This window comes from Fibroporia radiculosa (genome assembly GCF_000313525.1).
Source record: "Fibroporia radiculosa TFFH 294 genomic supercontigs, scaffold3327, whole genome shotgun sequence".
Classification (NCBI taxonomy): domain Eukaryota; kingdom Fungi; phylum Basidiomycota; class Agaricomycetes; order Polyporales; family Fibroporiaceae; genus Fibroporia; species Fibroporia radiculosa.
In genome coordinates, this window is record NW_012133383.1 from 161,075 (window position 1) to 173,747 (window position 12,673).

The 12,673-nt window shown below is 52.7% G+C and overlaps 2 protein-coding genes across 2 annotated transcripts; one reads left to right on the plus strand and one right to left on the minus strand.

Annotated features, from left to right (window-relative positions):
- Positions 1–900: 900 nt before the first annotated feature.
- Positions 901–2,600, plus strand: FIBRA_04715 (uncharacterized protein; the record flags this gene model as incomplete). The annotated part of the gene is made up of 10 exons (XM_012326505.1): positions 901–992; positions 1,050–1,065; positions 1,122–1,204; positions 1,260–1,273; positions 1,328–1,424; positions 1,481–1,504; positions 1,548–1,593; positions 1,647–1,729; positions 2,132–2,515; positions 2,564–2,600. The coding sequence occupies 10 exons, from the start codon at positions 901–903 to the stop codon at positions 2,598–2,600; spliced, it is 876 nt and encodes a 291-aa protein (XP_012181895.1).
- Positions 2,601–2,813: 213 nt separating this feature from the next.
- FIBRA_04716 (uncharacterized protein) lies at positions 2,814–6,616 on the minus strand (the record flags this gene model as incomplete). Its single annotated transcript, XM_012326506.1, has 4 exons — positions 2,814–5,902; positions 5,957–6,118; positions 6,179–6,528; positions 6,576–6,616. The coding sequence occupies 4 exons, from the start codon at positions 6,614–6,616 to the stop codon at positions 2,814–2,816; spliced, it is 3,642 nt and encodes a 1,213-aa protein (XP_012181896.1).
- Positions 6,617–12,673: the final 6,057 nt, after the last annotated feature.

The following is a 12,673-nucleotide window of genomic DNA, read 5'->3' on the forward strand; positions in this document are numbered from 1 at the left end:
CAGGTGACCACGGACCTCCTGTGCGTGTTGCACATGGACCTCAAGGCGATCTACGGCGACGCGGACAACATCGTCGTCTGCGACGTCTTACTCTCACGCGCTCTTCGACCCCGCGATGGTCGCATACTCGCGGCGCCTCTTCGCGCGGGCACCGCTGCAGGGTACGCTTGTGTGCTCGACGGCGTCCGCGGTGCCTTGCTCGCTCAAGATCTCGGGCTCAATCAGCTTGCCTATCATCAAGGCTTGTGATACCATCAGCCTTCCTATTGGGCTTGTGGGAGCGCCCTCTTCAAATACAATTACGACGGAGAGTCTAAAACCGCTGAGTCATGTTCCCTAGTTAGTGGTCTCCCCCATCTAAGGCCCTTGGAATGGAGACTCACATTTGTCTCGAATCACAATGAGAATCATCTGACCATCAGGATGCCAGTCACAAGTCCACAGTGCTCCAGGGCAAGAGGCCATATATTGGAGCCGAAGAAACTGGACTCTATCCATCGTGTAGTCCGGAGTAATTTAGAGTCTGATGAACTGCAGATAAATGCGTAATACAGGGGATGATAAGAGATGCTCCAGGTTCGCCGTGCTCCGGATATAGTTACACGAGCGGAAAGGTCCCTGCTTGTCCTTTCAATCCACTAACATGCAGGCACCATTGGACGACTAGACTGAACCAAGCCTGGAAGTGGGTGGAGACTCTACGTGCCCCTATGACCTGAGCTCTCACAGGTAATGTAGTCTCCATCGTGTGTTCTGTATTGCAAATTCCCGAATGGTGATTGAACTTCACGTAAAGTTTAAAAGCCTTTCGTGCAGACTCACATTTTCGCAGCATCTTCGCCCAACTGACTGCTGCATTTCTCTCAAACGAGAGCAACCTCCTCTATTCTACTTGTGACCATGTTCTTGAAGCTAGCTACCGCCATTGTTGCTGCTGCCATGGTACTCAGGGGAGTCCGTACTGAGACGCACACCGTGAGTTTCACAAACAAGTAATTTTTCCAATTGTTATGCTGTGCATACATTTGCTAATTATCATTTTCTCACAGCTGTGGATTTGGGACCGTATGTGCTGTCTACACAATCGTTTAGATTAATAATGAATCTTATCTTACACGCAGCCATATTTATGGGGTCCCGATGGTGTACTGCTCTCTACGGGTGATGACTACACTACCAACGGCCCCGCCCCTGGGTTGATTGCGTGAGTGATTCAGAGACATCTATCAGTTCCTTTGCATTGAAATCACCATAACTAGCTATCTCCAGTGTGGTCAGTTTCTGCGAAAAGGTGTTGGTATTGCATGTGTGTAATTTATTCACGTAGATGATCGCTGCGGAAACAACGGCGAAGGTTGCACTACTGTTGACGCAACTCTCACTAATGAAGGCAACAGTGTAGTTGAGATCTTGAACAACTCCCTGTCAGTTTCTCGCTCTGCTACCCACTGCAACAGGGGCTGATATTTTCTTCCGATAGGAATTCGGTGACCACTAGCATTGAGTGAGTGCACCAGCTCCATAATTGCTACTCAGAGGTAACTCAGGAAAACCACAGGTTTTGCAATTGTTGTGCACCCGCTGGTGCAAGCTGTCAGTTACATTTCTCAAAGTCTATTAACGTAGTATTAACAGCGCCATTTTAGGCACATACTACGATGAGTGCCCTGTCGATCCGTTCTACCCCATCAACGACACAAACGTATCTATCAGCTGCACCATTCCAAATGTAAGCTCTTCCTTCAATCGAGATTTTTTTTCCCGCAGTGGCTGCGACTGACAGATCGACGTTCTTATTCCAGGCCGATCTAGCAATCATGTTCTGCGACTGATATAAGGAAATTGGGTAAGTTCTCAGGTATAAAGATTATCTGTGCTTAGTACTCGGAATTAGAAACGAAGTTTCCATTCCGCTTGTTCATTCTTCGTTTGTGATGTTGAAAGCTTGTAAATCAGTGTGCTATTCGAATTCGAACTTGCGTTCAAGCAGTGGGGTTCTTGACGACTTCAAGTTCCCCTATTTGGATGGCACACTCGACACTCGGTCATACTGCAATAGTCGACTGAATCTTGCTCAGCTGTGGGGTCGGGACTTTCTCAAGCAATGACCCTCATTTCCTGTCCCATCTAGTTCCTCCTATTTTGGTGCATCGCCAATGGTCGCCGTCAATGGCATTCCCATGACTCCTTACTCTCCTATTTCGCCTGAAGCCGACGCAGAAACGACAGCGGTCTTGGCCCGGCATCGGTATCGTGCTCTGCTGAAGCTGAATGAGAAGCGGTCCTGGGTCACCTTTGTGCTACTCGTTTTTCTTGCATTTGCTATTTTCTCAGTTGTTGGTGCCGTGATAGGCTCGGCAGTGATAAGCTATGTTCTCGCGGTTCCGTTCAAAGTGGGAGATTTTAATATGTTCACGTCGGTACCCCCAATAGATCCCACACAATACGGTCTGATTCTCTTCCAGACGGATCGCGTTTCTTGGAGGGTATTGCAGACTTTGGTAGGACTCCTTGGGTATGTCTTTGATACTCTGAGACATACGTTTGCTTACGTATCTCTTAGTTTATGGCCTTCCATCGTTGACATTATCTGCCAGTGAATTCCGCGCTTAATTCCCTCGATGTCCCGAACGTCTCGTATACCTTCCAGTGCGTGATACCTCAATATTATTACCATTCGAAGTTCTATCTATCATGGCTGTATTGCGTACGCTCACGATCCAGCAGTCTATATTCGTGCATAGGTATAACACACGCGCTCCGCAGACTACATTGAGTTCACTCGGAAACGAAGCAGCCAGAAGTAGCGAAGATTACAGCTGCGGCTTGAACCACTTTAGTTGTAAAGCCACTAGCACTACAGGCACCACACTGACAATCTCCCCCAGTCCGGCATAAGCAGGTGCAATCCTTGCATGAACAAATGCACCGGCTGCGAAGAGAATTGCTACGAGATTGTAGATAGCGGACCATGCGAAATTTAGCAGTATTCTCCGAGAGACCGCCTCGGACAGTTCCAAGAGCGTCAGGATGCCCATAAGCGAAGGATGGGTCAAAACAACGTCCGCGGCCGTGGATGCAGCAAAGCCAGCGCCTTCTCCAGTATGTAAGTGCACACCGATATCCGCCTGTGCCAACGCGATAGCATCGTTTGCGCCATCCCCGCAGAAGAGGACTACTTCATTTCTGGTAGCCAATTCCTTGATGTACCTCTGTTTATCTGCGGGCATGCAGGCCGCCTTCGCGTTCTCCATAGGAATGCCCAAGGCCACTGCAATCGTCTCCACTGCGGCTGGGTGGTCGCCACTAAAGATGGAGACCGCAATGCCGCGCTTCTTGAGGTTGTCGACAACAAAGAGAGATTCTGGGCGTAAAGCGTCCCCGAGACCGAAAACTGCAAGAAGTTGGTCACCGAATGCGACACAAAAAGTCGTGAGGCCCTTTGACAGAAGCGGTTGAACCATGGGATGGTTCTCGACTTCAATCCAGCGAGCACTACCACCGCGAATAATCCTGTCAGCGATAGTGCCTTGTATTCCTTGACCTGTCATCATCTTCACATCGCTGACCTGAGTTGTGCCAGCTGCTTTCTCCACCGACGTTAGATGGTCTGCCACAGCACGTGCAACAGGGTGCCTGCTGGACTTGACCAGATCATAGATAGCAGAATGTACGTCGACGTCTGGCAGATTATGAATGTCGCTAGAAATAACTACGAGATGCCCCTGTGTGAGCGTGCCAGTCTTATCGAAGACAACATGAGAGACATTGCGTGCAGACTCGATAGTTGTTGCAGCCTTGAATACCAGCCCAACTTTCGCGGCCACCCCACCAGCTACGAGTATCACCATGGGCACGGCCAGACCAATCGCACAAGGGCAGCATATGGCCAGGACAGCGATCGCATACGTGAGCGCCACGATGGCAGCCTCGCTGCCAGATTGCTTGCGCACAGCTAGTCCGACAGCGAGCCAGGCAACAAAAGTAACTATGGCAATGGTGAGAACAATGGGGACGAACCAGCCGCAAACCTTGTCCACTGTTGCCTGCACCTTTGCGCGCGAAAAACGGGCGTCGTCGACCATCTCCGCTATGTCGCTGATAGTGTTCTCTCCGGGCAGACGATCCACCTCGACCATAAGTGTGCTCGGCCCATTGACTGTGCCTGCAATGACCTTGCTTCCAGGAGCCTTGATGACAGGACGAGACTCGCCTGTCATCATTGCCTCATCCACTTCGCTTTGACCAGATTGTACGGTTCCATCGGTCACGATAGGTGAATCGGGCAACACTTCAAAAACATCGCCGTACTGCAAAAGACGAATGTCCACGTCCTCTTTTCGGTCGTCAGAATGGATCAAAGTTGCGGTATTCTGCTGCAAGGAGCGAATGGAGATTGCTTCAATCGCCCGCTGGCGCGCGACAGCACTCACGAGCTGCCCTAGCATGATTAGGGTCACAAGGAGGGTGCTCGTCTCGAAGAATTCGCCTACGGATAGTGGGTGGTCGTTCATTTCGAAAGCGAAGGCAACGACGGAGTAGACATATGCGGTGGTGGTGCTCAGAACAATCAACAAATCCGTTTCTACCAGGCCTGAGAAAAACAGGCTCTTGAATGCGCTTAAGTAGACAGGTCCGGTTATTAGAATTTGGACGATGGTCGCGAGCGTGAATGACGCAATTGCATATTCCCGCGGATGCTGAGGCAGCGGCGCCCAGGCCATAATCAGAACAGGTACGGTGAGCGTGGCGGACGTGATCGTGCGCAACGCGAGGGTCCGAATATGCTTTATACCAGCGACGAGTGCAGGATCGCTCGGTTCTGGAGCCAACGAGGGGGAAAATGCCTTATAGTGGTCCATGATTTTGCGGGCTCCAGTTACACGAGGGTTGTATGCGACAACAGCTGAGCCTTTGTCGACGCGACCAGTGAACTCCACGCCTTCCGGCATAATCATTGCTACGAATGCATCAATCAAGGTGTGTTCCATAGCGAAGCGTAGCTCGCGTGTCGGCCCAGCGCTGATGGCCTCGACAGAAAAACCTGTACGCTTCTCCACAATTTGTAGCAGATCCTGCAAACTGATTATACCGTTTTCCAAATCGAACTCGGCACGGCAGAGAACAAGACTGGTCTTGACATTGTGGACGGCCGGGATACCACGAAGGACGCGGATGACTTTGTTCTCGCACCCAGTACACGTCATCCCCCTGATGGCAACGACGGCGTGCTCCTTGGGTCCACTGAGCCCCTTCTCCGCCGCGCTAACCCCCAAAATCCCAACGATCTCGGACAACTTATTGTCACAGTCGACCTCAGAAACATGTAAAGAACGGGGAGGATTGCGACGCCGGTCACAACAGGAATCAACCGAGACCCTGGATGCCGACGCGAATCGTTTGCCCTCGTAACATCTGGCAGTTCCACATTCAGACCCACAAGTTGCCGCTTTGTCGAGGGATGGACGGATAGAACGAGCGCAGTTGGCTTGTCCATCAGAGCAACAGCTGCTTTTACAGCAAGAGCTAACAGTAGGCGAGCGACTTCTCCCGGAAAGTAAGGACGAACGCGCCGAAGAGGAAAGTCGGGAAGATGAGCGGGCTTGATGCGAGTGTCCGGTAGTACAGCAGGACTTTAGGCCGTGAGCAAGCATCGCCTTGCAAATGCATCCAAAGGCAGTCAAAGTATCCTGATAACGCTTGCGCGCGAACGACAAGTGCAGACCGCAGGCTTCGGAAGGAAGACTTGAAGGATCAATGACAGTGTCACTGCGGCTGGTGAATCGCCTCCGAAGACCGATGTGGCCACAGGCATCACCCTTTTCATGAAAATGGGTAGCGGGAGATATCACTGTAACACTCTCGATAGCGTTCTGTTCTGAGTCCGAGGTTTTCTTATCGGCTGACTCTTAAATGCGAGTTAGCCTATTCTCTAAGTATGTACATGGGATCATACCGTTACTGCCCCTTGAAGCATCATCGGATTCTGCGAAACAGGTAGTGCAGTCCGAATGTATATTGATATGATCCTGCAGCTCGGCCTCAGTACCTTGATGATCATGAATATGCCCAGCATCGTTAGCACATATGGCTCTGGCTAATTGCTCCAAACAAGTGTCTACGCAATTCGCGCCTCAGCGAATCATAGACGACCTAGAATCTAATAATTGGGACTTACCGTCGCATTTACAGTCGGTATCATCGCAGCAAGAGTCGCTACGATCTTTCCCATCAATTTGCTCTTTGTCATTATCAGGATGTATAGCTCCTTCTATGGCTACTTTGAGAGCACCTGTTCGCTCACGATCCATGCGATACTGAGAGTTCGTAGTGTCAACTGTTGCAAGTAACGAGGTTGTGAGAAGTGAAAGCGCGAGGCTGGAAAACGCCGACACGAGCTCGAAGATACTGGCTGGGGCCGGGATTCCGCGCCGCCAATCGCACCCGTATCCTTCCGTATAGTCCCCAGCACCCAGCAATCGCCGCCCAGACTTGTCAGCGTCGCTATCGTTGCGCGGTGCGGACGGCCTACGCACATGAACACGAAGCTACCTGGACGACCATAGTCACGGTACCCTGTTGCGTGCGAGCAGCCAAATGGGATACGAGGCACCATCGTCGACGATGTTGAGATCCAGGCTGTTGGGCAGGGTGCATTAAAAATTCTAAAATTCATAGAGGAGTAAGACAAGGCAAGAGTCAAGGAAGAGGTTGTGTCTGCCAAAACCACACAGTTCGTGAGCGACCTGTGCGGTACCCTCCCGTGCTACTGGTGCGGTACTCGACATGTCGGGAAACCTGATTGGTCCGGTGCGCTTCCCGCCGCTCGCATCGTAGTGCGCCTGATCTCCTGTCTCTCCGTATATCGCAACTCGTCTTATTCTGCAATCCAGACATGCTTATGTTTTCCACTTCATCAGAAGAATTACTCATGGCTTCAATTGTCCTCTGGATTATGTATTTACTGTCACGGCCTGCAGCGAACTCAGGTCCATCTTATCGGGTGGCAATTATTCACGACCTTGGCACGGCTTGGTCGATTCTATCATGGATTTCCCTCGCATAAAGATGCCGGCGGGGATTGAGTACTGAGTGTCCACTGGTATTGGCATGATAGCTCCCTATGGATCGTGATTATTTCCTGCTCAACCAAAGGGTATCCGAGCACATGAGCCGGATGACTCGGCCGAAGATTTCACAATATGTGTCATACTGAACTCGTCCCCGGTCGCCCGTGATGCTCTGTGTGGCAGTAGAGCACTTATGTGCCTTTTCTTCGTTTACAAGTAAGCTGCAGCATTAGTTATGTCGGTCCACACGCCCATCACGGTGCTTATGTTTTCGCCAAGCGTAGATCTCATGCAATGTCTGGATTGTGATAATCGGTATCAAGCCGGCCCCAGTTACATCTGGCCAGGGAATGGGTGCTTTTACTGCGTAACCACGTCTGACTTTCTGTCCCGCCAGCCCAGCTCACTTTAGCTCATCTCACGCTCTTCCAGCAACCAGGTACACTAGTACTCGCTCCCACTGGTTCGCTTTCAGCAGTGACGATCGCGCCACTCAGTCTCACCATGGCAATCGTCCTAACCGCATCACTATGTCTCATGGGCTTATGAGCAACCGCTCGACTTACCGCAGTCCTCAGCTTCCCTGGGACTGCGGATTGCCAGCGTGGAGGCTTTAGAACCACCAGCTCTCGTTGCGCGACAGTTCGGAATGTTGTAAGCCCCGGGCTTGTCGACCATCGTAACATCTACGCACCCCCACTGACTTGAATCAATCAACTCTTCCCCAGATCCTCATCCGCGCATACCCCTGGCGTCTGGCACTTGACGTCGGTATGTACCCCATGCATGTAGAGCAAGGTCTGTCGCATCGGCCAAGCTTCCAGCACCGCAGCCTGAGAACGAGTGTTCCCGCGTGCCCTCTCCAGCGCTCGATACTCAGTGCCGGCCGAGACATTGGATGAACATGGCTGCAATAACAGTATGCAGGGGAACGAATGACATCGAACAGGTTGGCTTGTGGGATGTTGTGCGTGGTCTACCAATCTTAGTTCTGCTTTCATGCAACTGGTGAACCATCATCTCCGCCTCTTCGCCTAGACTTCTCTTCGGTTCGGACGGAGCTCAATGGCCTGAAGCACCTGCAAAAGGACACAGCTCTCCTCTGTTCATCTCCAGCTGGGAAATCGTACGGTACAGCATCTGATGAATGTCGCACAGACGAGCGTTAGTTGGCAAGCCTCAGGTCAAACAGCGTCTCCATCCCCACTGCGCGTATGCACCGCCGTGCATGTGGCGATATCTCGAAACGCGTTCCTCCGCTTCGTAGCCCTTTTGTTCTATTCCATCCCACGCAGGGCGCCCATGGCGCAAGTTCCGTGATTAGGTCGGGTACAGAATGCGTAGCTGTGCATCCTGCTCTCATCCGTGCAATCCACACCCACCTTGAGCGCTGGGCTAGCTCCCGCGTGTTCCCACTCCCCGACACCCTCCATGCCACGCCGCACAAGGTTCCGGAACCTGGCGCTCTGTCAGCCTTTCTATCCCATGCCCCGGCGTCTCGCAACTGCTTCCCGCTCGAGTCGCCGCGCAGCAGCGCCTAACCCAAACTCTGCTCTCTTCCGCATTCTCATGGTCGCGCACGAACAGACCGCACGCTGTCCGAAAGCCCACGGACGTTCTCACCTCCAGCACGATTGCTCGCCGTTGCCGCGGCACCGATGCGCTTCGCTGTTCAACCTTGAGCTTTATGATGCCCGTCGCCCTGCATCCCCTTGTTCCGACGAGCGTGAGGCTTCAGTCACGAGTGCGTATCCACATTCCAGTATTCCCAGTTCCATGCCCGGTCTCCCGCCGCATTCAGGAGTCCATCGCGACTAGAGCCTCACCCCTCACAGCTGATGTCCCTGACAGTCCGTACGTCTTGTCATCGCTGGGAGAAAGATGTGGTCGGGGCTGGGTCAGCCTGTGTCTGGATTGTGTTGGGATTGTGGTTCGCGCGAGAGACCAGCGCACTGAATATGGCCAGGCGGTGCGGGATCGGTTTTGAGACTGATACTCTGATACACTGTCAGTGAGTTCATCTCCTGCCTGTCGCCCAGCACCGTGGGATGTGTTTCCTAGGATGTCCACTTTCGTCCAGTTGCGGTGCGGATGCGTGTCCTTGGTTTTCAAGACACTAGTTCGCCACCACAGCCAGTACGATGGATTGTGCCCGCAGGATATGATACCCGCCGTTCCTGATAGCAATCATAGTCTTTCGTGGGACATTTCTCATGCAAAATTTATTCATCACTTATTCATCCCCGTCGGGCGCCCATAAGTCGTGCCAAAGGCGGCGAGTCACCGCCTCTTCTCATCCCTCGACGTAAGAAATGATGCATAGTCGCCGTGAAAACCTCCATGCCGCTTCCCAGGGAGCTCGCGATTTGAACATTGCAGAAGAGCAGAAGGTGACGTCTGCGAGCTTAGTTGACTATTATTGGGATCGAAAGTGGATACGCATGCGAGAGTGTCCGTTAATTGTGAACGAAGTCAGATATCGAGGGTTCTCTAACGCTATTACACCACCGAGGACAGCCGACGTCTCCACTGTGCGAACGGCGAAGCACATGCGAATGCACTCCGTGCAACCCGTCCGACTCTGCCTTCTCATCTTATGCCAGGAAACGTCGATATCCCCAATAATTTTTCGAACTGATGCGAGTCCCCGGAGCGCTGAAAATTTACAGTTATCTCATACGTGCAGACGCTGAGCTAGTGACTGGAGGCGCCACACCGCAGACCCACATAACAGGTGCAGTCACCTGGACATGGGCAACGCGGTGAGTGCAGCAGACTGCATGTATACGGTGTCGGACCGCCGCGCGAGCTGCCCCGGGCCAGTAAGACCCGTGTGCAACTCCGAGTTCTGAAATTGGATGTGTGAGCGCCACCCTCGCTCTGACAAAGAACAGTTACAAGCGCATCGGATGGTGTGCATTTTCGGTGCAAGTACAACGTCTGCCCAGGGTCGTGGCGACGTTGCATTATTTGCTGGACGAAAGCCTGGCTCAAGGTGTCCAGATGCAACTGCGATCGTGGCAAATTCAGTGTACACCGCGACCGCGAGTGAAGTTGTACCTGATCCATATTATATCGCCGTGTTCGGCCGACGACCAGCGAGATCAGATTGCATGCGTTCAGCACACAACCTTTACGAGGTGCAATCAGCGAGTATATGACTTTGAATCTGCGAGCACAGTCGCCTTGGCTTATGCGTTGCTTCCGGTCGACTCGGAGGCCCGTTCTGCAAGCGGAATGCCGCCATTCTCACACATGGGGGCTTCCCAGAGCTAATGAGGGGCACGCGGCGAGTTATTTGAAGCTTAAAACTCACCGTGATACTATTCCAACGGTCCATGGACTGGAAAGGGATGCCGGATAATCAAGAGTGGCGTTCATGAATGTCGTGCGACTTCAGACACGTTGTAATCTTTCCAAATTGAATAAGCTCCAGCCAAGACTCCTTGAGATGCGCCCCAACCACGTTTGACAACTATGTAATGACTTGTCCAGCCGACCTGGCTCGTCAAGACTTCAGGCTTCAGCTGGAGCGAGCGTTATACCGGATCTAATGCAACGAAGAAAGAATACGAACGATGATGACAAATATACTAAAAGTTACTCGTCTGAACGCCGAGTCCGCCCTCAACGTCTGTTGTAGCTTGTAGATCCTATCTTTAGAAGTTTAGCGTGGTACCGCCGCCCGCGTCCGCGGTAAACAGGTTAGGGCTTTCTACCAGCCTGAGAGAGGCGCTATACCGGACATCCGTTCCGAAAGGAGCTGGCGCACCGGCACAAGCTACAAATATCATTTTGCCCATAGCACGCCTACATAACCGCCGAAGGACGTCAGGCAACTAGTGAAATGAAGATTCAATGAAAGGTCAAAATGCACCGGGCGGCATAATGCAAGGACACGATGACTCCACCAGTCGCGTCGGCATCCAATCGATTCGAATCGAATCGATGGACGAAAGCCACGAGACGAACAAGCACTGTATGCACGCCACTCGATCGAAGAGCGATTCGTCCTAAAAAATCGTGCACTGCGGAGCGCCGTCGCAGGCTCCGACGTGTGATCAACGCGCGGGAGAAACCTCCTTTGAGGAGAGCGAGAGTATGCGGCCCGAGTACCGTCTTTCGAGACCTTGTAGGATTTTTCTCTCGAGTGGAACTTGTCGGGCTGGAGTTGCCGGGCCAGAGCTCAGGGCAGAGGTTGAGAGATTCGGGAATATCGCCGTGTATGCTGTGAGTGGGAATGCATCGTTATAATCATGATGAACAGGGCTGGGATTTCGCAAACATGACTGGATATCTACACGTAACGGGATTCAGATGATATCTGAGCTGATGAACTGCTAACACTCACGGGCGGTGCTCTTCCAGGTACGAACCGGTCGGGTCTGAGGTCCCCGCGAACCGGTATGGATGCGAAACCTGTCCAGCGCAACTTTGCGAACTGGTCGCGGGTGACGCATCTGCGACGTCAGGATGATCCCACGCGCTCATCGCAGAGCCTATGAATGTACCTCACGGCGCGATATGACGGTGGGTGACGAAAGGCCTACAGACGACGATCATGAAGACGGTGAGAACGATAGCTGCGATAAGCGGGGGTAGAGCCATCTGCGCGCACAGCGAGTGGAAACAGTCAGGCCTAGTGCCAGAGGCGCGCTCTGCGTGCGCAACACACGAACCGCAGACGACCCGGAGGGTGGAAAAAAAGAGGACCAAAATAAAACCAGAAGAGCCGAAGCCAGGAGAGAATATTCGCGAAGATATTCATCGGTAGCTGAGACCTTCCGGTCCGTATCCGCGTCGAGAACCATGGACCTTGATATCGCATTTGAAGGACTTGTGAAGACGAGTCGAAGGGCCAGGTGGGAGCCCACAGTTGGCCCAAGCGGCTTGGGAGGCCACAATCACCTTGAACGGATGTCCGAGCTCAGGAGCGGTGCCGCCAGGCGTTCGTTCCATTCAACCACAAGAGGGTGTCTGCTCGCACGCCTCGGCGCCGTTGACGAAGCACAGCCGGCACAAGACACATCGCGGAAAGTGAGGTGGGCGGGAGAGTGCAGGAGGGAGTGGCTGTCCCAAGCGTGGTGGGAGGCAGCACATGCCACCGTCGGGTCCAAATGAGCAGCGCTGGCGCCGCCTCTGCGAGCGTTTGTGGTCTCTAGACGCGCTCCTTCACAGGATCTTCATGTGCTCCTGCTCGCGGGACAGCGAGTGCGCCCTCTTCGCTGCTGATCACCGTTGTGAAGACGCGTCCTCCGCTCGCACGCTCGACATCTACCTGCTTCGTCTTCCATGGCATGGCCGCAGAGAACCACGGGCAGCCGAGAGTCGACGCGCGAATAAAGTAATATAATTTCGGTACTATTACAGACAGGTTCTGCGGTATACGGAGGTAATAAGCTCGACGCATTATAGCGGACAAGTAGACGATACAGTGTGGTAGGGACCAGGAATACGGCGTGGTACAGTAGCATTATGCGCATCTGCGCATATCCAGTCGTAGTAAGAGTCTCGAGCCATGCAGAGACCCACCCCAATGCATAGGTATAGAGGTAGTGGGTGTTCAAGAACAATGCGGCGGTCACGCCTCCAAGCCGTATTCA